Source organism: Meles meles, chromosome 10 (genome assembly GCF_922984935.1).
Source record: "Meles meles chromosome 10, mMelMel3.1 paternal haplotype, whole genome shotgun sequence".
Taxonomy (NCBI): domain Eukaryota; kingdom Metazoa; phylum Chordata; class Mammalia; order Carnivora; family Mustelidae; genus Meles; species Meles meles.
Genome location: NC_060075.1, coordinates 61,198,164 through 61,221,921, shown reverse-complemented (window position 1 = coordinate 61,221,921; position 23,758 = coordinate 61,198,164). Strand labels below are relative to the sequence as shown.

General features: G+C 33.7%; 1 protein-coding gene across 3 annotated transcripts in view; it reads right to left on the bottom strand.

The window, feature by feature from the left end:
- DGKB (diacylglycerol kinase beta) overlaps nt 1-23,758 on the bottom strand; it is a 684,789-nt gene that overhangs the window by 159,786 nt on the left and 501,245 nt on the right. For all 3 annotated transcript variants that reach the window (XM_046021573.1, XM_046021575.1, XM_046021574.1), the window contains 2 exons: nt 17,982-18,072; nt 8,186-8,381 (listed from right to left, as the gene is read on the bottom strand). In XM_046021573.1, the coding sequence (XP_045877529.1) occupies nt 8,186-8,381; nt 17,982-18,072 (287 nt within the window). The remainder of the gene's footprint in view (nt 1-8,185; nt 8,382-17,981; nt 18,073-23,758) is intronic.

Genomic DNA, 23,758 nt, shown 5'->3' with positions numbered 1-23,758 from the left:
TAAGTCAAGATAAAGACCTTATAGACTTCCTTCAGAAGAAACAAGTTTCATTAATAAAACACCAGAAAACACATTAATGAAGAATTTAGAAATAACAGCTAACTACAAAAATGTGAAAAACCTCAGCCTCAACCTCTGACTCAAAACAGCACTGCTAATGTATCAGCATACTTTAGTTACACCCTTCTAAAATGATACAGTTAATGCATTTCATATCTCTGAGAGCTCTTCAAATCCTACACACGTTTAAAATTGGTATTTAAATGTGATACAATTACTGTCTTTTAAAAATCAAATAACATTTTTTATACTTTTATCCTGGGTGAAAGATGGGTTGACTCCTTTCCTGGCTTCCCACTCTGCACACTAGATCTCCCAGTACTTCTATTTTCGTGGGCTGGCAGAGCACTGTTAAGTCCTCACTGTTATCATGTGAGGACTCTCAGGGAAGAAAGTGCTTATAAGCAAGTACGCAAAGCTTGGCAAAACCATCCATGATTAATATATTATTTCATTATTGCTCAATTATTTACTGTAGAGTGTTAAGATTAAGAGTTAAGGTATTTACTTGCATATGACCATGAACAGCTTTTTGCACAACACCGAAATGTTTAAATATGAAGTGACTTGTGTCAGACCTAATTTTTTTGAAGTCACATTTTTGTGTACATGACTCTCTTTTTCATTTTGAAAAGACATTTAATCACAAATCCCATAAGCCTTTCATGCAGTAAATTTTAAAACTAAATGTTCATTATATTGGTTGATTTTCTACCTCTTACTATTCATCTAACAAGATACTCTGAAAATTTGAATGCCACATACTTAGAAAAGTCTTATGTAGTTTTTTTGGGAGGAGAAGTACATATTCTCAAGCATCATCAGTAAGAAAAAAGTCAGTATGCTAAGAGCTTTAACTAACAGAAAAGACATGAATTTAAATCATTGTGCATAAAAAGATTCTTAAATATATTTTGTTATTCAATATTTTGAAAACACTATGTTTTTCTCAGTCACAGAAACTGATTTCTACAAATAGCAGCTGATTCTTTCATTAAATCAGAACCAAATTACTAATTTCAGTATTAATGGTTAGCTTTGACATGTTTAAAAAGGGGGGAAGGTACTTAATAGACCTGTCTTCCACCTTGAAATGAACAACTGTTCAGGGAAATGAAATTGTTCAAAGATACATTTTCTTTCAGCCAATCTGTGAAATATAATATAATTATTCTCTTTTAATGAATCTCTCAACGAGGAGCAATCTTTCAGAGCTTGAACAGGTAAAATATAATGACAATGGGGGCAGCTTTGTAAATAAAAGGATGAAATGAGATTGTTATTTTATGCCATATTATGAGATAATTAGAATAACAGTGCAGCATTCATCAGGCATTTGAACTTACTAAAAAAACTCCCTAGAGCTCATTTAAATTAGACATGTTTATCTATGGAGATTATTAGTCTTATTTCAAATGACTGTCACCTTATAACATTTAGGCCTCAATTTTTACCTTACTCTGATTAATAGCTTTAACTGTACAGCAGCCAATAGACACTGCCTAAAATAGACACCAAAAAACCCCTTAAATTTATAAATCCACAGTTCACCAAAAGCAGAATAGAACTATTTTTATTAAGCCAGAAGAATAACTACCCAGAATGGAGGAAATGATCATCTATATGAATCTCTATCCATTCCCACAAAAATAGTTGGCTAGATACTGTCCAATAAACTACTATTGTTAACTTGCTTCATATAATAAAAGACTTCACTGATGAAAACTAAATTCATGGCAATGGAAATCCAGTGGTATTTGCTTTGGTTAACTCAAATTCATACAGCTCAAAGATAATTAAGTAAGTGGTGGAATTTGGCTCTTTTCAAGAAAAAGGTCTCTTTCCTCCCTACCAGGACCCCCATGCCACTCTTTGGTAGTTAAAGGAATGAGTGCAAGGAGAACCAGTTGATAGATTGTTGTGGTTTCCTCATATCCATTAAAGTAAGTAGAAAAAATACTTAGAAAGAAAGAAAGGCAACATACAGATCTAATATCTCTCCTGTATGACTTGAAGTCCTTACATAAGGTGTCATTCCATAAGATGGAGCAACTGAAATTTCATTCTCAATGAGATTAGTTTTTCTTGGTTATTATTTTGTATCTTGATTAAAAAGAAAACATGATTTTTAATGCCAACAGGGGAAAAAAAGGAACCATGACCCATGTTTAACAATTTTTGTTGAAGGTTTTGTATCTTTTTGATAGCTCTTTCATGTTTACTATTCTTTAAAAATTCTCCCTAACTTAGTGCCATATATCCTGATTATAAGAAAATTATTTTAAGTTCCCTGGGGCACATCTATTACATGGGCTTTAAATTATCATTGTCAACTGGCAAGGTTACTGTAGAACTTTTATATTTAGGAAACTTCTAAGAATGGCATCACATATGGGAACTTCATGTCATTAATCTGAAAGCAAACTCTACAAGTATTATTTAATTAGTTGAGGCTTATATAATCAGTCAATATTTATTTAACTTGGAAATATATTTTTTATTTCCACCACTGCATAAGTTAAATTTACTTAGAATTATAATGCAACCTTAGCCTGGGTAGATGACCTGCTATTACTTTCAAAAGACTCAGGATTGGATACTATGTCACAGAAACAAGTAAGATGGTCCTTTTATCACTGATATTAGACATCAACATCGCAGAGAAAGTGACCTATTAGAGCATTTATATTTTCCATCTTTCTCTGAAGTTGCAATTAAAATCAATAGCTAGAATTGTAGACGGGTATCAGAATAGCATTAGCATTTGAAAATAAAGAAGGTATTCAGCCTCAGAAGTCAGAGAAGGTAACAGCTGAGCTTTGATTTAAAACCTCAAATAAACAAATCCCCTTTCCTTCTTTTGCATTCACTAGATTGACTGCCGGCTCATATATTTTTCAAAATGCATCTGCTACAAAAATCTAATTTGTTTCGAGTTTTCCCAGATTCATTAGGTAGAAGCAAGTTGCTCCTTGTTCTGCCTTTTCCTACCTCCTATTATTTGTATTTTCTCCATTTTCCTATTTTAATCTACTTTCCAGAATAAACCCTTATTGGCAATGATCTCATTTATGTATTAGAAAACACCACTGTACTGTTTAAATGATTACTTGTCTGTTCATATCGAAATGATTTTGTGGACTTACCGATTTTACTATAAGAAGTTCCAGAATTATACTACATGTCAGACTTTGTTTCTAGAATACTGCTTGTCAGATTTTGAAAATCTGACTTTTGAACATGGGAAAAAGAGCAATGATGCTAGTTCTAAAGACTGCCATCTGATGTTTCAATCGTCCATAAATAATAATTTACGCATAGTTATGGTTTCTGATTTCCAAATTTTTAGGAGGCTAGCAGTTTCTCTGTAGTCTTATGGTGCCATGACAAATAGGAATTTCATGATTGTTTCAGGTAGGACAAAGACAAGAGTACACTGCCTTATATTTCAAAAATGCATTATCCATTTTTACATATAAGAAATACATTAAAAAAAAAGAAATACATTTTGTATCCCTTAATTCTTTATTACTGTCTTACACTTTAAAAGTATGCCTTTTGCAAAAATAGAGAACTATCACATTAAGACATCCAGGTGTATGATTCAATATTCAACTGCAAACAGAAACTTTGATATTTAGATAGTTTTATTAAGTATGTGATATTATTTACATTAGCCACTGCTGGAAATTTTCAAAGGAGGTAGTTTGAAAACATACACTTAGGAACTCATTCGAGACATCTCCTTAAAGGTTACTAGATAGCAAATGTTTGGATCTATCTATTTTCAACCAATAAAATTATCATGGTATTAGTATATGACACATATTTTTGTGAAATGTAACATCTCAAGTGCCATAATCTTTTTTCAACAATTTTAAGATCCAGGTATAATAATGCAGCATGAAATCATTTTCTTGTTTCTAAATATAATTGATTTAATCACTGAATTTAAATGCTTGGAAATTGTTCTGCTTGCCGGTGTTTGAATGCCAAATACATCATCTACAGTTCTAAAATGAATGCTGCAGTTTATATTTAGACAACTTAAAACACTGCCTTCTAAATTACCCCAAATAACCCATAGAGATGTCTAGAAAAATTGATAATAATGGATAACAAATGTCCTTACAATCAACTTTCAGAGAAGTGCAACTTCTACAAGGCATAGAAAGTCAGGGTCTTACTATTTAAGTGCATTTGTATCCTTATCCAGGTAATACAACGTACAGAGCAGGGAGATGAATCTCAACTCTTCCAGAATTCACCATCCCCATTGTAAAGACAGAGACAGAAGAGCCAATAATGTTATTTATCTTCAGAGGCAAAAGAAATTCAAGCTTTGCCAAGTTTTCACAGATATCAACTCATTTATTCTCTTTGATAAATCTGGCTTTGACTGCCTTTTCCTCTTCTTACTACCTCCAAGTTTTCAAAAGACAAAATAATAACAAAGTCATTTGATGTAGAGAGATTCCCTGATAGTCAGATGCATCATCTCTCTGGCTACAGAGAAGAATCCTTAGAAGTTTTAGTCTTCCCTAGCACAGGACACAAATGTCAATTTGGGAGGGGGAGAAGCACGGGCAGCATAAAGTCTACAAAAAAGCTTGTTCTTGGGGAATTGATATACAATAAACTGTATGCAAGAGGATGAAGAAGAAAAGGCATGTTCACAATAAATGTTCAAGGTTAAGGCTGTATGAGAGGAAGTGTTGAGAGCTATCACATCAGCTTAGTGTGACTTTCTAAACTTTACTCTTTCTTGTCTTCCTTCACAGTCTTTGCCTTATTCAAATACATCCTGCATTATTATTCAGTTTTGGTTTTTACCCTACTTTTGCTCAAATGGATTTATTTCAAAAATAAAATTGAGGTTAAAATTATAAATTGAAAAAAAAAAAACCACAGTACACATACACATACAGATTATGTACAGCATAATATAGATGAGGATTTAATGCTCTAAAACCTGATCACCTACCTTTGGTCTATGACATATATTTAAGTTACAAAAAAAAAACCAAAAAAAAAAAACCCTGTAAACTTATTTCTTAATTTAAATGCTTCTACTAAATAAAATAATTTATCTTTATTATAAGAATCTAGTTATGTTGTTTCCCCTACTCTGTCCCCCAACAAATGCTTTCTAAAGTTTATGGAAATAAGCAACCACTTTCATATGGTAAAAATTTAGTTTAAACTTCAAATTTTTTGCAGTAGTATATCAGAAAAGTTGTTTGTTAATATTTTAAGAAAGTACTTCCTGAAAAGGAAATTGTATTATAAAGTCTTTTATTCCTTTATTTACATATTTTCTAAGAGTGAAAAATATTAACACGAGTCTGGGCTAAAGAAACATGTTGAACAAGAACTGTATTTTTCATAATTCATTCTAAAGTCAATACTTAGAATCATTTTATGTAAATTTGAAAATATATTTAGATTTAAAATACTGATTGAGTCTTACATTTAATGCTATCGTTTTTATGTCAAGATATTGAAGACAGAATCAAATGACAGAAATATGTACTATTTAGGAAGAGGATCTATGCAGGTATTTTAAATAGTAAATTTCACTTCTTGACTAGTAAGTATAACATTTACGGGTTAAGAGAATAAATTTGCAATCAAATCTTAGAAGCATTTTGAGATACTTCAGGTTATTCTTTGGCCAAATACTTTAATATGAAAAAAACTACATAAAATTAATAAAAAGGGAATACTGGTTAATATATTACATTATATATTAATATATATTATATATTATAATCTATTATATATAATATATTATAATCTATTTTTAATATTCAGCTGGTAAGGTCCTTTTTAGTGATGAAATTGTCCTTATCTTGAAACAAAACTACATTCAAACTACTAGCACCGTCTGCTTCAAAAGAGGGAACAAAGAGTTGAATCAAATCAGTTATAAACATACTTTTGTTCATACAATGACCTCTAGAACTCTGATTTCTACTCTTTTTCCCTACCTCTGTATTGAGAAAAAGTGTATTCCTGTCACAAACCCTACAGGTTCCCACTTTCTCCTTTACCAAATTTTTGGAGACTTAGCCCTAATAGTTCCACAATATTAAGTAAGAAGACAGAATGGGAAGAGAGGTCTTTTTGTACAGTTATAGGCAATGACAGTGTATGACAATACTTCTGGCTGACTTGTCTGTGCTTTATTTAAAATGTGTTATTACTGAAAAAAGCCTACAGAGGGTCATGAGTGACGCTAACAAAAGCAAGCCTACAGGAAGCTCCATAGGGGTTGTATAGACACCCTCCTTGTTCAGCATAATCGTAAGTCCTATCAACTTCAATACCTCAACCGGTGAACACACCTGGCAGCTGAACATGGAGAGTAAGTCAGATTTATATATAGAATATCAACATGCGGGTGCCTGGGTGGCTCAGTGGGTTGAGCCTTTGCCTTTGGCTCAGGTCATGATCCCAGGGTCCTGGGATCGAGCCCCGCATTGGGCTCTCTACTCGGGAGGGAGCCTGCTTCCTCTTCTCTCTCTGCCTGCCTCTCTGCCTACTTGTGATCTCTCTCTGTCAAAATAAATAATAAAATCTTAAAAAAAAAAAAATCAACATGCAAAGGACATGCCAAATATTAGTATGTAGTTACCACATAAAAAACTGGAAATTGTTATAGGTATAAAGCTCTTTTTTTAATTATATGGACTATATTACTATGTTTTATTAATCTTCTTAGAAAGCTATTAATCTTACATTTAAGCATAAATATAATATTAATGTCAATAACTCCTAGGAAATAATAATTATATGTAATTCTCTTCATTTTAATATTCATATGGCACAAATGTACTCCTTTCTTCTACACATTTCTCCTTAAAAAAAAAAATTTTTCTCCATTATAGTTATATTCATTCTGAGTATGAAGCATTTTAATTAAGTTGGTATAAATTTGCTTGTACTAAATTACATGACGCTTTAGAATTTACCTCTTTAAGATTACCTATATACTTAAGGGGCTTCAAAAGCTCCTGTCATCGACACGTTGTAATAAGCACTTCTTTCAAGAGAATAATAACTAATACTTTTTCTGTCAATCTTTGTCACCCTCATGGTCACTATATTCCATGTAACAGAAGAAACTGGTGGCTTTGAGAACCTGAATCATATACCTGAAGACACAGAAGATACTGAAAGATAAAGCTGTTTCCTACCACTATCAAGCCTATCAACCATCTTCACATTTTATTTATTTTTTAAAATATATTTATTTATTTTTCTTGGGCCCATAACGGGGTCAGCCTCTCCATATATTTTCTTGGCTACACTGAGCTGGCCAAGATGCTTTCTTGGCTATCTGAATGTCATCAATAGTATTAATTAGGTAGATTCTGAAAAGTAAAAGAAATATACATAAATTACTGGGGCATGACTGTTAGAATACTACCAATTTGATATCTTTATCTATAAAAATCTATCAACAATAATTGATTGTCATGTCCAAGTGTGACCTACATTACCATGCAATTGAAAATTCTGACCCATAGGTATTCTCTCCCATTTTGCTAGTATTTTTTGATCTGTTTCCCAGGTCTCCTCATTGCTGCTATAAAATTTCTGGAAGAATAGCCACAGATGACCAAAATGGCTTATGGGGCATCTAAACATGTCATTCTACATGGCACTTAGAACAACAGCTTAATGTAAGATAGCTTTGATGTCCCAACCAAGAATAAAAAATCTTGCAACACAACATCAGAAAAGCCTTAACAAGGCCCTTGTTACAACAACTCAAACACCCTGACCAAGATGATCACATTTCAGAACTTAATGTGCAATATATTTTATAGTATTATCCACTAAATACCCACACATATTTGGTTTTCTTTGGGAAGGAGGATAAATAGAATGAAATCTGAAAAGGAAGAATAAAGGAGGAAAAAACATAAAAAATATAGCCACATTATATTCAATTTTAGAATATAGTATAATATAATTTAATCACGCATACATATCTGATACTATGAAAAATATAACTGCATAAATATATAGACCACAGTGCAACGGAAAATTCTTTTAAAGTAGCCTTTTAAGGTGAATTAAGAAGCAAGTTAACACAATTAAGTGTGAGAAAACTTACCCTGACTTGCAAACTTCAATTCTTTGGCATCTGTGAGTGTAGTTCTTTTGTCAGACCCTTTTTTCTCTATTCGGCGATGGCTTCGTCTTTTCTTAGACTCTCCCCAAAGATTGGATCCACCATGCATGCTTGGTATATTCAAAATAGCAATTCCTTCCAGGGAGATGTTTATTAAATCTATTTGTACTCCATCACACTGATCAGTTAAAAAAAAAAAGAAAAAAAAAAAAAAAAACAGAAACAGTAAGATATTTGATCACTTTTTCCATGATTTTCTTTTTTGCATTTACCTATCTTTCAATGAGTTTTTAAGTCCAAAATCTTGTCATATTTATGTACACCTTTCGAGGACACTTAAATGCTTACTCTAAATGTCAATATAAAAGATAAAGCAAACACGAACATTAATCAGTTATCATTTAAACATGTCTTTAACCATGATCAAATTAAATCATCAGTGTATCTTTGTTTATAGGAAACCATCAGGAAGGACACGCATTAGTGTCTGCATAAGCAACTACAAATTTCCCATGTGTTACAAAAGAGGTTGGGTCTAGGAAGTCTGGTCAATGTTCCGGCAGAAATTTTAAGGACTGGCTCCTACTTAGAATACACTGCAAGCCACTACTGGGGCAAAATGAGGAAACAGAATTCATAATTTGTGATCTCACTTGTTTGGGCAGAGGAAGAAGTGGCTTAATAGACTTTGGAGAAAAAAAAGTAAAGTAAAAAACACCATTCCAAAGAGACCCGAATTACATCAGAGTGGCCAAGGATGGTTTCTTGTACTAGATTAAGTTCCAAGCACAGCGTTACAGACAATGAGAGGCACTGTTGTCTAAACCAATATGGAGGACCAGTGAGGCTGAGTGAGAGAAATGCCAAAGACAGCTGAGGCAATGTCCAATCCACCATTACTCTACAGCTGCTGTAACAATAGATTGAGAAATGAAAATAATCAATCAGTCAGACTTTTTGTTTGTTTGTTTGCCTGGTGACAAAACACCCTTTTGATTATGAGGACTATGAAACTTGCTAATACACAATGCTTTTTGATATCCTGAGTGGCCACTTTAATTTTTTTGAATTTTCTGCTCATTTCCACTGACAGAAATGTGTGAAGAGTGCAAGGCCATACTGTGTTTTTGGAATTATTACTTATTCATTTGCTCTGAGGTTTCCAAAGTGGTACTTATATTATAAATGTATCTTAGATATCGTTCTCTCTTTGTCAGTTGTACGTAAGCTGATAGGAGAAGGGATGCGAATGTCTAACACTCTGTTTTACAGAGAACTTTGGTAGTGATATGCATTTCCTAGACTGAAGTATATTTGCAGTGGGACTGTTTTATTTGCCACATCTTATTTCAGAAACAAAACAAAACGAAACACTGATACTGACTTCATCTTTCTCTTTCCCATGGCAATGATGATTTCTGAACCTAGAAGCGATAACGCTCCACCAAAATGAAATAAACAAAAAAACAACAAAAAAAAAAACCCTGCTCTTTTTCCACATTTGCCTCTTCGTACTGAATTGAATACTGCATCTTGTTCACTAAAACATAAAAACTGTGAAATAAAGCAACACATCTTGAGTCTACTTGGCAGGGCTAGAAACAAATTCTAGAGAAGGTGCCAAGTTTTCATTCAATTTGTTTCAAAGGGGGTGAAACCGAGGTCTGGATGATGCCTTTTCTTCCCCCCTAGAAACAAGCGATTTTTTTTCTTCCTTTTCATGTATCAAATTAAGATGATTTCTTTTTACTAAAGAATTCTGCTCATGTGTATACTCACTTACCACTATATATTCTAGATAAACAGATATTAATTTCATAATTAAAAGTAATCTTGTGTAAATACCCTGCAGGCCTCAATGAATCAAACACATACTGTGTGTCAGGCCTCCCACTGTCTTCAAGTGGAATGTACTGGCTGGATAATTAGATAGTACATATTTTTTAACCTTATTTGCATGCATATTATATCTTTTGCACACTGACAAGCAGCAGTAACAACAAAAGTCAGATTACCACAGGGAATTCCCACAAAGAAGTCTTCATTCCTTATAATTTGCAGCCTAAATTAAAATAATTTGATCTTTGACAAGGATGAAATGTCAAGCAGAAGGGGGTCCTCTACAAGCCACGGCCTGTGGCTTCTGAAATCTGCCTAATTTATGTCAGTCACTTCTTAATACATATTTAAGTATTACACGAAAAAGATGATAAATATGCAATCTGACACCTTTGGTATTTCCCTGCTGTTAATTTATAAAGGTCTGGCTTTCCCCAAACTGACTAAAATCATTTAAATAACAGAAGAATTGTGAAATAAGCTAGAGTTAGGGCCTGGCTTCCATTTTCACTCAATATTGAACACAGCAGGTAGTACACTAAGACAATTATTTGACTAGGCCTTAGAACCCCACTGTGACAAGTTACTTGCAGAATTAGTGAAGGAGTATTTCTTTGTTCATCTGCAGCATAGGAGAGCAGTTGCAAACAGGCTTTTTGTTTTAATTGAACTAGGGGAGTTACATGTGACAACTGAAAGACATCAGTGTACACTATTCATGTTTTCACTCTTCAGAGTCTTATCACGTGTAGTTTCAAGGAAACAGAGTGAGGAGCTTTTGGGAAAATGAAAAAAAAAAAATCCTCAAGTTCCCAAAGAAGGACTGATGAACCTTGAGGTTCCTAGGCGAGCAGGACAATGTACTTACATAAATTGCTATTTATTAATGATTTGTTTCCACTAGTTCTTGACCCCAGGTTACCTTCCTCTGTTTGCTTTAACATTATGTTCATTAGTCTGGAAAATTTCGGAGCTAGCTCTGATGGAGACCAGGAATTTTGGCGCACCAACCCAGTGCATGGAAATAAAAGCTGGGGTGAAGGCTATGAACTATAAACAAGTTATAATACTGTGTCAGATAATATTTTCATCCGCTTTGAAGATTTATGATTTTTTAAAAGGTAGCTACAGAGGAAAAGAATATAAAAGTCTAAAAGCTAACAGCCTCGGTTAGTCAATAAATCCTGAATATTTTTATTACGTAGAAAAAAGGTCGTTAACATATAGTACTATGGGAGCTATTTGCAGAGTGCAATGCTGTGAGGCCGTTGTCCATTCTTTTCTGTTTTAAAATGGAAAATCTTATTCCAGAGACAAATCTACTTAAAAGAAAAGAAGATGGTTTAAATTCTTCTGCTAGGGTATTTTAATCCTTGTTTATAAGCCTACTTTGTACCATACTATACAGAGGTGCTAAAGACAAACTTTTTAAAATGAGTGTATTGTTTCAGATTCAGTTAGCATGTCATGTGATAGAAAAATTCAAAATTATGAAGACCTTTGGACAGCTCTAAGTGTGGATAAATTTAATCAGATACAATTAATGATCTACCATAAATATTTTTTCTATAGCGAGTCTGATTCTATGCCTAGATCAGATAAAAATTATACATAATTTTGTTTGTTTAATCAAACATAAAAAACATTGCCTTATTCACTATATAAAATAACATGGAGTAAAATAACTTATATAAGCCCACTTTTCGAGAGTTTCTGCAAATCCATACGTAATTTCTAAGACAAAATTGTATGTTTGCAGAAAACAACAGCAGCAAATCTACAAACTAAAATACACATGTACACATAAATGGTCTAACAGTGTCTCTTCTGATATTTGAAGGCTGGGGTACTCTATATTTTCCTTTGAGTTAAGTTTGATGTTTTTTGTGCATTTTACAAGTTGTATCTACAAAATATAGTGTGATACAGGGGCTCAGGACATGCCTTCTAGGTCAGTTTACTATTAGCTGGTACTCCAGTGGTGGTGATGGAAGTGTTGATTCTGGGTAATCACAAGGTAGCTCTCAGAGCAGTACAGAAGCTGGTTGGTGAGCAAGAGAAGGATGAAAGCAAACCCACAATACAGGAAAATTTCAGGCCTTTCCCACTCATGCACACACACAATTGCTGAACATGTCGATAATAATAAAATATTGCTGGCTCAAGCCATCAGTTTCAGTCTTAAGTATTAGCAGAAAACCAGTTTACTTTTACATGCTTTCTTTTTTTAGAAGATTCTGTGAAAGCTAAAAACTATTGCTAGGATATTAGAACTCTGACCAGAAATTATCTTATTAAAAATAACTTCTGGTAAAAACAGAAGAGAACATTCACCTTTTGGACATTCACCCCTTTTTCCTTGTTTCATTTTTTCCTCATTCTCTTAAAAATAATTATGATGTTTTAATCTTATAAAATAACACTGTACCCCACCCCCCACTAAGTTTCTTATCCTTTTCTGGAATAAGAAGTTATTTTTTATGTTTTGGATTTAATGGGCTCAACTTTTATTTTTAGTGAGCATCTTTGTTGAGGTCCACACTTTTACTGTCTCTTTTCATTATTGTTTCTATAATTTCACTGGCCAAAAAAGAAAAAAAAAGACAAAATAAAATAATAAAATTAAAGTAAAATAAAATAAAAAATCACCTGGGAAGCTTTAGAAGAGAGGATAAATCTTTTAAATGGTTTTATCAAACACACACACACACACACACACACACACACACACACAGGGCATGTAAAGGACTAAGGATGGTAATGATTGCGGCGATGGTTTCATGGCTACGTACTTATCCTCAAACTCAACAAATTAGACACATCAAACATGTACAGCCCTTTGTATGTCAACCATGCCTCAATAAAGTGGTTTAAAAAAATATCCATTCACAGTTTCACTTCTCCAGCTCCAGACAGTAGTTTGGTATGGATAAGACCAGGAAGGTACTCTAAATATGTGTGTGGGGCAGAGACTGAGGTATGAAAGTCTGTCCCCATTGCCTTTAAAAGGTTTGTGTTTTCCAGATTACTGAGAAATAATCTCAACTGTAGAATTCTCCTAATTTATTTTGTATCCCTGATGCTTTTTGCCCTTTGTTAATTCCTGAGATTATTTTGGTTTCATAGAAGTAATTAATCATTAGAACAAATCCTAGTACTTTCAGGGCACCTGGGTGGCCCAAATGGTTAAGCATCTGCCTTAGACTCAGGTCATGATCTGGGGGTCCTGGGATTGAGCCCGGCATTGGGTTCCCTGCTCAGTGGGGGGCCTGCTTCTCCCTCTCCCTCTACTATTCCCCCTGCTTGTGCTCTCTCACTCTCTGTCAAATAAATAAATAAAATCTTAAAAAAAAAAATCACCTCACACCAGTCAGAATGGCTAAAATTAACAAGTCAGGAAATGACAGATGCTGGAGAGGATGTGGAGAAAGGGGAACCCTCCTCCACTGTTGGTGGGAATGCAAGCTGGTCCAACCACTCTGGAAAACAGCATGGAGGTTCCTCAAAATGTTGAAAATAGAACTACCCTATGACCCAGCAATTGCACTACTGGGTATTTACCCTAAAGATACAAACATAGTGATCCGAAGGGGCACGTGTACCCGAATGTTTATAGCAGCAATGTCTACAATAGCCAGACTATGGAAAGAACCTAGATGTCCATCAACAGATGAATGGATCAAGAAGATGTGGTATATATACACAATGGAATACTATGCAGCCATCAAAAGAAATGAAATCTTGCCATTTGCGACGACGTGGATGGAACTAGAGCGTATCATGCTTAGTGAAATAAGTCAATCGGAGAAAGACAACTATCATATGATCTCCCTGATATGAGGACATGGAGAAGCAACATGGGGGGGTACGGGGATAGGAGAAGAATAAATGAAACAAGATGGGATTGGGAGGGAGACAAACCATAAATGACTCTTAATCTCACAAAACAAACTGGGGGTTGCTGGGGGGAGGTGGGATTGGGAGAGGGGGAGCGGGCTATGGACATTGGGGAGGGGAGGCGAACCATAAGAGACTATGGACTCTGAAAAACAACCTGAGGGTTTTGAAGGGTCAGGGGTGGGAGGTTGGGGGAACAGGTGGTGGGTGATGGGGAGGGCACGTTTTGCATGGAGCACTGGGTGTTGTGCAAAAAGAATGAATACTGTTACGCTGAAAAAATTAATAAAAAGGGAAAAAAAATCATAGTACTTTAGAATGGGAATTCTAAATCTTAAAATATACCACCCCACCCCCCCACCCAGCCTAAATGACAACCAAAAGACTAAAACACTTTGGAGAATGGGCTATTTTATTCTCTCATGAATTTTGCCCGATACGTGGAAGCCCACAAACTTTATAACTTCAGTTCCAGATTTGACCTGAGATTCTTAGCTGTACATCTATGCTCTAAATAATTTAATACAAACTTTGCTTTTAACACATTATCTTGTAATTTTAAAGCTTTTTGTTTTCTTAGATCTTTATCTTTTATAAAAGTTAGAGGGTAACTCAAATTTTTAATTTTGAAAACTTCAACTTGGTTAATCACTCTTTCACATCATATCTAGGTATGCATATTATGTATATATTTATATATATCATATATATCTTACCATATTATATATGCATACACTTTACTATATATGTATATATAATTTCAATTTATTTGTTTCCTTAGATTTAAGCATTTTAGCAGCAATATAATTCTTGTTATTCCTAAATTATTAAATAAAATTCTCATCTGCTTATCTCTATAGTAGAGATATTTTAGAATCTCTCTAATTGATAGAATTTTGCAAAAGGCTTAAATCAAATAATGTATGTACATTCCTTACACCAAAAACTAGGTATAGTTAATAAAAGATAAAACATTAGCTAATATTATTATTATCAACTATAATCCCATGATATTCAATTTATTCCAAATATTCACTCCTTTTGGAAAAAGTTTCCTACATGGAAGAGGAAAGTGAAATAAAGGGTCACACAGCAGACTGTTTTGAAGGAGCTGCTAATAAAACATATATCTACTTGAGGTACTCTCATATTTTTATCCTTTGTTATGTATTTTCAAATCATAGTTGGTATAATTTTAGGCCAAGCAAGGAGCAAGAGCAAACAGAATCAAATCTCCAAATTGATGCTTTTGTTATATTTAATTATAAAGTAACCTTGAGGGTAAAAGGCATATTTTGCTAATATGATAGACTGGATTCATTAAGAAGTGAGTGGAGAAGCAGGTTGTGCATTACCATCTATACACAAACACACATACCCCCCCTCAAGTTTAAGAATTGAGATAAATATGTAGCATTATAACAGTACTTTTGAGATATGCAACAGTATAGTGGGGAAGGCACAGTGCTGGTTCTGATTTATAAATGCTGTTGCAACGGTCACCAGAATAAGCCAGCAAATGCAGAGCTGGGAAGCCAGACTTGGAGGGCTTATAGAAGCACAACCCTAGAAGAATAACTTATTCTAGGCTGTCAAATAAATAAAAAAAATCTTAAAAAAAAAAAAAAGAATAACTTATTCTAGTTATCCAGATTTCTAGGAGTAACATTCTAAGTAGTTTTTCTATAAAATGTAAAAAGCTCTGTGAAACAAAACCACTCAATTTATCATTATAACTTTTTTTTTTTTTTTTTAAGAGAGAGACAGAGAGCATGTTTATGTGCATGAAGAGGGGGAGGTGCAGAGGGAGAAAAAGAGAATCTTAAGCAGGCTCCACACCAAGCATGAAGCCTGACCTTGGGCTAGATTTCACAACTCTGAGATCATGACCTGAGCCAAAATCAAGAATCATACACTTAACCGACTGAGCCACCCAGGCGCCCCATAACTTTTATTTTCATAAAAAGTGTCCTTTTATTTTCATTCAAATGTCCTTGGTTATATTTCCCTAATCTTTTTTTTATATTTTTTGACATGTATAATATTATACTCTAGATCTAGACTTTATTTTTTTAGAGCAGCTTAAGGTTCCCTACAGAATTGAAGGGAAGGCACAGAGATTTCACACCCACCACCTGCCCCTCAACACGCACAGCCTCCCCATTTATCAACATCCCCAACTGAGTGGTGCATTTGTTACAATGGATGAACTGACATTGACACATCACAATCACCTCAAGTCCATGGTTTACGTTAGGGTTCACTCTTGCCGTTTATTCCTTGAGTTTGAACAAATGTATAATGAGATTTATCTACCATCATCATGTTTTAGAGTATTGTAACAGCCTTAAAATCCTCTTTGTTCTTCTTATTCATCCCACCCTCCCCCTACAACCCCTGGCCACCAGTGATCTTTTTACTGTCTTATAGTTTTACCTTTTCCAGAACATCATATGTTGGTATCATACAGTACATAACTGACATCTTGATAATACGAAGTTTTCTTAACCATGGAACATCCACTTTTCCTAGTTCAGCTTTTTTTTTTTTTTTTAATCTGTATTCAGCGGTAGGATGAGGTAAGGAGAGGTGTGAGAGGCTTCAGAACATCTACCCTCTATTCAACCAGAAGCCATACTTTTTTTTTTCATTTTTGCCTTCTGCTATGGGTTGTCTTTGAGCATAGGTTTCTGAAGGTAAGAAAGGATCAAAATCCACTATATTCAGAAATTTTTAAAGTACTTTTTTTTAAGATAAAGGGATATTTTTATTTTTATAAATATATATGCACATATATAACTACTTAAATATATCACTCTCTATAGATGTATATAAAATATATACATATATAAATCTTGATGAATAGTAATCATAGAAAGTCCATGTTGAGCCCAAATCCTTCATCTTTTGTGATTATATATTCCTTTTTGGGGTTATGATCTGACACAGTGATGAAGGGTATTTTCCATTCCATGATCATCAATTCTACTTCTAATACTTCAATTCATCCACCAAAGGAGTCCAAAAATATGATATTTTGAAATAGTGCCACTTTTGCCATCATTATCATTTAACAATAAATTAGAAAGCTAGAATAATGAAAATCTTTGCCAGGCCATTATGATCTCATGGGTCCATAACTACTTTTGTTTACCAAACTTATTACCTGAATATACACCACTAATGATTAAGGTCTCAGTAGACAAGTTATGCACTTATTTTTAAAATAAAAAGAGTTGAAGCCAGTATTTCATAAATCATATCAGCTAGTATTTAGGTGTTCTGGTTTCATAATTCTCATCCTTTGGTTTGTCTTTGCCACTCATCACAATATAATGTTTCCTTTTTCTTTACCCCCTAAGTTTCTCAATAAAACTAAGTCATTTTCTATTATAACCCACCTCCAAAATATTTAGTTGTACTGTATATTTTTTTGGTAGACCTATTTGCTCCAAATCTTTCCAAAGTGTGTCTTTTCTTGCTATCTTTGCTCTCTTTTTTTTGGCTTTTCCACGTCCTATATAGGTAATGGGGAAATGGCAACCCCGGGAACTGAGAAAAATCTAGTTAATGAATGGGAATCGAATGGAAAAGTATTTTTTTAAACTTTTATTCATGAAAGTAAGCACAATTTCTGTAAACTGGGTTTTAAAGGTCATAAGATATTGACACCTGAAAGTAAGGTTTTTTTTAAATATGTTATCTTGCAAATTTTTTTTCTTTCTCCTCAAATACTTTATTTTACATTTTTCTATCCACACTATGCCTAGCAACTTCTCCACTGATTTCCAGACTTCTCCATTTTTCCACCTCTCATCTTTTAACACTGTAGTAAAATAACTCATACTCAAAACTTAACTTTGTATTAATAATTCAGAGAGTGCTAGAACCCCAGTAAGTGACAGAAATGAAATTTCAGAATTTTGAGTTAAAGCTATGTAGGCTGTTAAAGCATAACTCCTCACATGGGATGTCAAAAACATATTGATAACCAAGCTCAAGCCATTTCATTGTATTATAAAATATAATTCATTTGTCTTACTTCTATTTCTACAGATTCATGCAGCTTCTTGCAGGTGGCTGAGAAAGTTTCAGATGTGCCAAACTCAAAATACCAAAATTTGTTCTTCATTCTGAAAAAGGAAAGGAAGAAGCAGCTTAGGCAATTATCAATAACAAGGGATTTTTTTAAATTGAGTAGTCCTGTCTTGTATTATAAGTCATAAAAACAGTTTGAGGCCATAAAACATTCATAATGTAATAGATGGTCACATAATTTTCAAAGCTTAAATGTTGGTGTCAAATTTTATGATTGCCCCTGAGGGAATTACAGGAATGTGTTGATCTGACAGATTCAAGTATACCTTTGACTTTTCTATATATCGGTTGCTCAGATTTTAAAATATGATTTTCATGCTTATAATTCTTAGCTTGTTCTTAGACAACTTGATTTAGACCAGCCACTCTGTAATCATAAAGAGAAAAAACAATTGGGGCTTTTTATGAGAAAAATGAGACCAAGATAACTATGCTAAATTTTTCTAGGTAGTTATGCACTCATTAGAAATTGGTACGATTGAATAGCATATTAAAAAGAAGAAAAATCATGGTTATCCATACAGCTCAAATTTGGTAAATCTGGGATAACTATTCATTATTTATTTAAGATACTGTCCTCCTTTCTATGAATAATAGTGAGAAACTTTGATACAAGATAAAAAAACTAAAGAAGTAGTAATAGTATTTTATCAATATAACAAGAGTTACAAAGAAAATGTGGTTTAAAACATTTCAATATCAAACTTTATTTTCTCCCATGACCCAAAAACTATCTCTTTCTTTGTGCCATGTAAATAAATTTATGATCATTTAATGTAATTTTACAAGGATTGACTAGATTTTTATATTAACCAATGGCTGGACTTAAAAATTCATTCTCATGAAAAAAATGCAGTTTTTAATTATACATATTTTAACAAGGTTTTATGCCCTCAATTAAAAGAAAATACAGGTAAAAGGAGATACATGCTTTCACATATACAGGTAAAACAGAAATTTTTGTCATATTCAAATATACCTCTCAAAGTACTCTTCTTGACTTAGAAATATTGATATGTGCTTTTCACATTACAATGTAAAACATCTCAACAATTAAAAATACATTTGGAAAGGACCTTACTTCTTAATTCAGCCCTGTTATTAGCTATGGAAAACAATATGGAACCTAATATAGTATTTGTTTTACACTGTGTTGAATAGAGTTCTGTGATATGAAACTACAGGTCATAAAAGAAATCTCGTCTACCTAGATATATTCAGTAATAGCCTCATACACGATCTTATTTCCTTACAAAATTTTCACTAGCCTTTCTTTTATCAATTGCCATACTGATGCCAGTAATCTGAAAATGTCGTCTTACTCCTAGGTTATTAGTACCCTGAAATCTCATTCTTTTCTAGAGAATATTTTCCTTGAGTTATGACCTGAGTTTGTATATCTGAGTAGTTAAAAATAGATTAATTAGATAGAACAGGGGCAAACATTTAACATCAAGATCTGTGGGCCTGAGCCTATATGAAAATTTATATTAAATTAATGCAAATATTTGCTCCAGAGAATATATGTAATTTCACAAATTTATTCACTGGCTGAAGTTACAAAAATTAAAAACACTTTCCTGTTGACTCATCACTCTGATGAAAATATGTCATTTATATACTGAGAGGGAAATATTAGTAATATACAGTAGTTTTGAGACAACAATAGAATAATAATAAGTAGATGTTTTATGATTATTTGGAATTGTCTTTCTATATTCAGCAAATTTTCTAATAACATTTTTGTGCTAGCGTTTTATCCAGACTTTCCTGCATTCATTTACTCATCCATTCATTCATTCAACAAATATTTAGCAAGGTCATCGACTTCCATATGCCTACTGTGATAAGTTCTAAAAATATAAATATGGATACAATTATCTATGTTTCCAAGGAGCTCAGAATATTATATGATGATGGGCATATAAGTTCATTAAAAAGTTAACGCTCTATAAAAATATGAGCCAAGTGTTACAGGGAAACATTTTAGTGAGTCAACTTTTTTTTTTTGAAGATTTTTATTTATTTATTTAATAGACAGAGATCACAAGCAATCAGAGGGAGAGGAGGCAGCAGGTTCTCTGCTGAGCAGAGAGCCCAATGTGGGGCTCAATCCCAGGACCCCGAGACCACGACCCAGGCCGAAGGCAGAGGCTTCAACCCACTGAGCCACTCAGGCCCCTGAGACAACTACTTTTACATGGGAGGGTCCAAAGAGTTTTAGAAGAGACGGCAACATTTGAATTGGTAAGTCAAAGGAGGCAAAGAAAGAAGACAAGTTCTAGGCAGTTTCAGGAGTGCAGAATGACTTAAGAGAATGTTGGTATGAGCTAACAAGGGTCTGTTTTAGAACGTGTATGTCAAGTAAAAGGGTTTGGACTTGATATTCTAGATTAATAGGATGCGGCAGAAGTTTATTACCAGTCAAGTGACATGGCCAGCTCTGTAATATGAGCAATAAGTTTAGCAGAAATGAGTAAAAGAGCTAAAACGTTGAACACTCCTAGGAGTGTGAACAGGAATGTGGCTACTGGAATAGTACAAAGGAAATATCATTGAAGGTCTCAACCAAGTGGCAAGAGAAATGGAGAAGAGAGGGGCTCAATCCAGGAGAATAAATGAGGTAGCACTGATAGGAGTCTAATCGTATTATTAGACTGTACTAATTTCTGCCATACCCAAGTTCTTTTTTTTTTTTTTTAAGATTTTATTTATTTATTTGAGAGAGAGAGAGACAGCATGAAAGGGGAGAAGGTTAAAGGGAGAAGCAGACTCCCATATGGCTGGGAGCCCAATGCGGGACTTGATCCAGGGATTCCGGGATCATGACCTGAGCCGAAGGCAGTCGCCCAAACAACTGAGCCACCCAGGCGCCCCCAAGTTATTTCTAAGTGTACATGTGGGAATACCAGAGCATTACTCCAGCAAAAGAAGGTCTTTGGGTTTATATTATGACACATTCTGTCAGAGAGCTAATGTATACTGTATTGCAGTTTGAAAATTAAATACATACACACACACATTTGCACACGCAAATACATATACACACAAGACTTCTTTTTGCACATAAATGATTACGCCCTATTTTTTTAATGCTCTACCCATCAAAATTCTTCATAGCTTAATTAGGATGATGGGGAGCTTGTATCAGATAACAAAAATATACCAGCTTTAGTAAATACATCACAAAAAAAGAAATTCTGAGAATTTACATTCAGTCTTTATTCACCATATTAGTTAGCATTACTGCTCATGTGCAAAAGCTGCTTTAAATTCTCCATTATTACAACCATTTTATGTTTCACTTAGATAAATATATGGAGGTAATAAAAAACACATAGAATCAGATTCCACATGACAAATTAAGAGCTGTTAAATTTTATTTTTTCAACCAAACTGGTCTTTAGGTTGTAGAAATGCAAAAAAGCACATTTAAACATGTACGCTATTTATTTTTATGGCTCACATTAGAAAATGATCCAAATAATTCAAACTCAAATTTGTCAGAAAGAACCTATCTATAGCTTTGGACTTTTTAAGAGTAAGGTAACTGGACATTTAACACACTATGAAATAGCCACGCCAAAGTCAAATTTATTGTATTCTTAGACAGCTTTTGTGATTGCAGGTATGATGACAAGTGTCCTACAAAAAGTTATTCATACTATTATAATTTTAATTCATTAATACATTAAACCCTATTTCAATGAATTTAATTGTAAGTCTACAGGTTTCAGTTTAATATTTAAAGTGCTTGGCTACCAGATGTTTGGGTAAAAATTCGGAAAAAGTTAGCTCACATTTATCAAGATTTTCTTACTAATAGCAACTTTGCCTCTTTTACATATCCTCAGGGAAATGTAAACGATCAGAGATTTATTCAAGCAAAGAATCATTCTCGTTATTACGAAATTTAGGTAACATTTAGTTCTCCAAGTTCTGAACTTTCAAATAGGTAATTTAGTTTCTACTTTCCTTGGAATTTTTCTTCCTGGTATACATGTCTTTTGATTTGTTTTTTGTCCATGAAGTACTGTAAATGCAGCAAACATAAAACAAACAAATGGAACATGAATTGATGGTGCATTTCTCAAAAAAAGTAACAAAGAGCCTAATTAGATATTAAGCTCATTTCTAATACAGAGAGAGGTCAAACTGCCTCATTTATCTTGCTGTAGAAAGCTCAAAAGTCAAACACACAGAAAGTTTTAATTCAGTGAAATTACTTTTAAATTAAAGGTCAACTTTTTCTCTCGCAGATATCTTGCTTTTATTTTTATTATATTATAAATACATATAAAATTACTAATATATTACTACTTAATATGTATAAAACTGAAAAGCCGCCTGTTAGACACTTGAATCCCCTTACCAAGACCCTTGAATTAAGCTATTCCATCTACATTATATGGATAACATGCTCATCAGATTAGAAAATAAAAACCTTTTGATCACTGCTTTTCAGATGAAAGTAAACACACAAGGTCTTACGTAGCTTAGTTAAAAAGGATTTAAAACCAATACACTCTCCTACTCATTAAGGATGTTTCAAAAATCTCATCTTTTTCATTAGCTTTCTTTCACTTTTGTCCTGTTCTGAAAGTATTTCAACAGTTACTTCAAATCTGGTTCAAAAATTGTTCTCATGGAGAGCAAGGTGTCTAACAACTCACTCACTTGAATGGTTAAATTACATCTCCCGATTCTATGGAACATGCTAGGAATAGCACAGGAATTGTAAACTTGTCTAACAATGCCTATGATAAAAGATGCAGCATTTCTGGCTCACAGCAATAGGGTCAGTGTTGAAAGTGGGACATTTCTGTCACAGAATCAATTCACTTTCATTTGTGTTTCATTAGCAGAAGGCATTACACACAGTATTGGTTATAAGGGTATTTATTCCTAAGCACTGAGATATTATGTTTAAAAAGACAACACAAGCGGAATGGTAGGGCTCCACTGGGGATTGCGTGGGTGGATCCCCCCAGCAGGAGGGAGAAATACTCATAGGGCAGGGGTGAGTAGGGGTGGCAGACAGCAGGGTGTCAGGGCAGCAGGGCCTTATCAGGGCCACAATGGTAGGTTAACGCAGGGGTAAAGGCTGAGGACACCTGCAGTTTATCACTTCTTGAAATCGGTCAGCTGTCATCTGTACGGACTACAGTAATAGGCATTTGTTAAGAATGAACGCCATACCCAACCTAATGAAATGAGCAATTTATTTATTTGTTTGATTGGCAACTATACCTACACTAGTAAACAGTCCTGAAGAAGGTGGTTCAAACTTTGAGATTTTGGAATGAATGACAACTTTCACTCCAATTTCTAAAAAAAAATCATAGGATCAAACATTTAAGTATGTAAAGAATTACATTTGCTTATAGAAACTTGAACCTATAATTTTATGGCAATTACTATCCATAGGAACATACTAGTGGCAGAAGTGACCCTAGATCCTACATCCTCGGATACTACGCATTTGACTGATACCTTGAAACCCATGTTGTTGTTTAAATAACAATTGATATTCCTTTCATAGCAAGTGAATAATGTTGATAATATTACCTCATAAGGGAGAAACACAGCTGTAATGACTACAGTGGGGATATTTTATATTCATACTAAAGAGAGCAAACATTTTTCATCCCTCCAAACAACAGGTAAAGATATAATTTTTTTTAATGACATATAAAAATGCTTGTATCTAATGCTCATTCA